The following is a 4,595-nucleotide window of genomic DNA, read 5'->3' as shown; positions in this document are numbered from 1 at the left end:
CCGGCCCGGGGGGGGCAAAAGGGGACCCCTGTCCAAAAAAAACAAAAAAAAAAAAAAAAAAAAAAAAAATTCTGGTGCTGCCACCCATCAAAGAAGCTTCTTTTTTAACAGAGATAGTTACAGAGTTCCACATCTGGTTCACACACACAGATTGTCTGTGAATTGTCCAAGCTTAAGTGGCACATCTAATATGCAACCTCTACACCTAAGGCTCACAGAACATAGAACCAGGATGAAGCGAACACTAATGCATCTTTCAGTTCTCATTGGCGAAGCTCCCTCCTGCAGCTGGGCGTGGTGGCACACGCCTTTAATCCCAGCATTTTGGAGGCAGAGGCAGGTGTATCTTTGTGAGTTGAGGCCAGCCTGGTCTACATAGTGAGTTCCAGATCAGCTGGAGCTACAGGGAGACCGTCTCAAAAAGACAAAAAAAAGTTCCCTCATGCAACAGAGAGGAGGGAATGCAAAAGGTCACAAATGCCCAAAACTTAGAGTCTGCAGACTGTGGGTCCTTGGATAGGACTCCTGTATGAAAATCCACCCACCCAGGGCTCAGGGATCATTGAGGAAGAGGGGGTGCAAGATTGTAAAAGCCAGGGAGGAGGTGCATGACCATATGGAAATAGTCCTACAGGCTCCTTGGACTGTCCTCATACAAACCTACAGCATACACAAGACCCATGTAAACTTAGGCAGACAAAAACCCAGCACAGAACTGTGAAAATAAACAGCAGGCCCCAATCTTAGTTGAAGAATTATTGGCAGCTGATTACTACTGGGTGTGAATGAGCTGATCTTCTTAAAGGGAGGAGCTCTAGACAGACTAGATCCCAGTGGATGAACTTGCACTGAGGGATTATTTGGGGACACTAACTTTACATGATAGGCCTTAACACAAATGACAGAAGGTATGAACTCCAGTTGGGGGGGGCGGGGTGTGGGATGGTGCCAAAGTGGAAGGGGTGTAAAGATGGTTTTCTGTATGAAATACACAAAAATTCAATTAAAAAGTAAATTCTGGTTCTGGGGATTGAATCCTCACACATGATAAATTGCCCCTGAGTTACGTCCCCAGCTCTGAAGTCATGACTTGAAAGCCATTTCTCTGAGTCTTTTTGTTTGTTAGCTTAGGGCACCACAAAGCTCTCTAATGGAGTTCATCATTTACTTAACTCCTTATAGCAAAGTCTTTAAAACAGGATCATTTTATTTCATACCTTTATAATCTCTGGGGCCTATACAGAAGTCATAATTTATCTGGTCCTGATTCTGGTCCATACTACAGTCTGTCATATAATTAGCACTTGGTAAGTAATTCATTGAGTGACTATATATTTTGTAAAACTGTTATTGAGGCTACAAGGTGACTTAGCTGGTAAAGGCATCTGCCACCAGGCTCGATGACTTGAGTTCAGAAATCATCTCGTCTACACATACACACGTCAAAAATTTTTTAATTAAGATATGTTGAAGGTGTGCTTAATTAAGTTCAGTGTCCACACACAGCGCGTCATGTGGCAGACTCGACCTCTGCTCGTTGTTCTGCTCATCATCAGACAGGATGAAATTGTAATTCTTTGCTTTCCACATGGCTGCTAGGAAGCTAAGGTCTATTTTTCTCTATGACTAAGGTTTTCTGTTGCAGATGCCTCTGATTCCTGTGTTAATAATTCTGTTTAGCTGTTGCTGATGTGGTGCAGAAATGGATGGAATGGGCAGGGCTGCTGCATTTTAGTTTTGTAGGTCCAATTGACAGTTCTTTGATAAGAATGAACCTCTGCAAGGAGTTAGGAATTGCTGCAGCCCTGGCAGAGGTTGTAGATAGGAGACACCCAGAAAGCCTAAGCACCACCTTGGCCAAGTACTATGTTATGGTGGGCTAGGGGAAGGGGAGGAAGGAAGAAAGCAGTAGCTGAGTCTATGTAGATAAGTTCTTTCTTGTACCAGGCAGCCTTTGGGATGCATACTCACTTGGCAATGATGTTACACTTGTGTCTTAAGAAGCAGCAGAAAAGCATGGTCTGATGGAACCCGACCGAATCCTGGGTGCCCTAGAGTGCCAGGAATACACTGTTCCCCCAGGAGTTGATGAGAACTCACAGACCAACGGCATAGCAGATGACAGGCAGTCGCTGTCCTCGGCAGATAATCTGGTATGTCAGTGCATCCCTTACAGAAGATACAGAATTAGATCTCTATCGTAGAGTTAAGCTAAGCAAGAGAGCCCTATTCAGGGATTAGTCCTGCAGTCCTGGTGTGATACTTGTGTAGCAGGGTCAGTTTTTGGAACATGCTTATGTTGGATGTATATACCACTGCTACTAAACTTTTACTCAGACTGTTTTATTTATTTATTTATTTTTTTTGGTCTTTTTGAGACAGGGTCTCCCTGTAGCCCCAGCTGTCCTGGAACTCACTATGTAGACCAGGCTGGCCTTGAACTCACAGAGATCCATCTGCCTCTGCCTCCTAAGAGCTGGAATTAAAGGCGTGCACCACCACGCCTGGCTGTTTTAATTTTTAAATGTTGTGTATATGAGTGTTTTGCTTGCCTGTAAGTGCACTACATGCATGCAGTGCCTGTGGAGGCCAGAGGAGGCCATCAGGTCCCCTGGAACTGAGTTATGGACAGTTGTGAGTCACTTGCCGTGTGTGTGTGTGTGTGTGTGTTGGGGACTGAACCCAGGTCACTACAAGAGTAGCAGGTGCTCTTAACCACTGAGCCATCTCTCCAACCCTGTTTACTCAGAGTTTTAAAAACTTAGTTGTTTTTTTTAGAAACGTGCTATTTTTCTTCCCTCTCAAAATACGGTATAGAAAAAGAGAAAATAAAGAGGAGGGGAAATGGTAAATGGTGCCCTCTATTTTTCCTTCTCTCCCTCTTTTTAAAAATCTGTGTGTGGGGGTTGGAGAGATGAGATGGGTCAGCGGTTAAGAACACTGCTTGTTCTTGCAGAAGACCCAGGTTTGAATCCCAGCACCCACATGGCAGCTAACAACTGTCCATAACTCCAGTTCCAAGGGATCTTATGGCCTCTTCTGTCCTCTGGGCATTGCACGACACGGGTGCAGTTACACGAGTGCAGACAATACACACATACACATAAAATAAAAATAATAAAATGCTTTAAAAAATTATGTATGTATGTGGTGTGAATTTAAGGGCATTGTTCACGTGTGTGGGTACACGTGGAGGCCAGAGGTCACCCTCAGATGTCATTCTTTATGAACCATCCTCTTTTTTTTGAGACAAGGTCTGTGATTGGAACTTGAGACTCACTAATTAGGCTAGGCTGATTGGACAGTGAGTTCCAAGGTCCTCTGGTTTCTGCCTCCACAGTGCTGGGATTATAAGTGCATCACTATTCCTAACTTTTTACCTGGGTTCTGAGGGCCACACTCAGGTCCTCATGTTTGTATAGCAAGCACTTTTACCAACTGAGCCATCTCACAAGCCTGGTTTTTTTCCTTCTCTAAATTGGGAGGTCAGTGTACATGTATAAATCATTATTTTACCTGTATCCTTCTAGACTTTTCTTCCTCATGCTTATTTTTTTAAACATTTTTTCAATTTTTAAAATTTATTTTGTGTATATGTTTTGTCTATGTATATGTAAATTTACCATGTGTGTGCAACAGATAGATAGTTGTTATCTACCTTTTGGGTGCTAAGAAGTAAACCCAGGTCCTCTGCAAGAACATTCAGGGCTTTTAACTGCTGAGCCATCTTTCTAGCCCCCACATATTTTGCTGCTTAAATGGAGTATGTCCGTGCTATGTTGTATTCTTTATTTTGGTACCGAGGATTGAACCAAGAGCCTCATTCATGCTAATGTAGTCTACCACTGGCTACACACCCGCAGCTCATAATGTATTAAAAATTAATTGTATGTTATGAACATCCTTTCAGGCACATGGTGTATCTGTGTTGTTAATTTTTTTTTAATACTGTACAGAGATTTTACTTTCCTGTGTGTGTATGTGTGGTGGGTGAGTGTGTGTGTGTGTGTGTGTGTGTGTGGCCCATGCCATAATGTACATGGGAGGTCAGAGGACACCTTGTAGGAGTCAGCTTTCTCCTTCCACACCATGTGGGTTCCAGTAATTGAACTCGGGTCATCAGGCTTGGTGGCAAGTGTCTTTACCTGCTAGCCCATCTTGCTTGCCCCTGTTTTATTAGTTTTGTTTGTTTGTTTGTTTGGTTGGCTGGCTGGTTGGCTGGTTGGTAGGTTCGTTTAAGACAGGGTCTCCCTGTAGACCTAGCTGTCCAGGAACTCAATATGTAGATGAGGCTGGCCTCCATTGCACAGAAATCCACCTGCCTCTGCTGGAATTAAAGGCATGCATCACTGTGCCAGCTGTTTTATTTTAAACAGTTTATTGTTTCCTTGAAAATTATGTCAGTGAACATTAAAACAGGAAATAATGTGATATGAACATCTCTTTTCTAATTTTTTTTATATTTTATTATTTTCATTTTATGTGTATGTGTGTATTGTCTGCATGTAGGTGAGTGCACCCGTGTCATGCAGTGCCTGAGGAGGACAGAAGAGGCCATCAGATCCCCTGGAACTGGAGTTACAGACAGTTGTTAG

At 43.1% G+C, this 4,595-nt stretch overlaps 1 protein-coding gene across 1 annotated transcript in view; it reads left to right on the top strand.

Moving 5' to 3' along the window:
• Positions 1-4,595, top strand: part of Arfgef2 (ADP ribosylation factor guanine nucleotide exchange factor 2) — a gene marked incomplete at its 5' end in the record, with an annotated part of 87,856 nt that overhangs the window by 15,743 nt on the left and 67,518 nt on the right. Inside the window, 1 exon segment of the mRNA XM_008835575.3 lies at positions 2,002-2,153. Within this exon segment, the coding sequence (XP_008833797.2) occupies positions 2,002-2,153 (152 nt within the window).

This window comes from Nannospalax galili, unplaced genomic scaffold (assembly GCF_000622305.1).
Source record: "Nannospalax galili isolate Female #2095 unplaced genomic scaffold, S.galili_v1.0 scaffold2378, whole genome shotgun sequence".
NCBI classification, from domain to species: domain Eukaryota; kingdom Metazoa; phylum Chordata; class Mammalia; order Rodentia; family Spalacidae; genus Nannospalax; species Nannospalax galili.
This window is presented reverse-complemented; position numbering and strand designations above follow the sequence as displayed.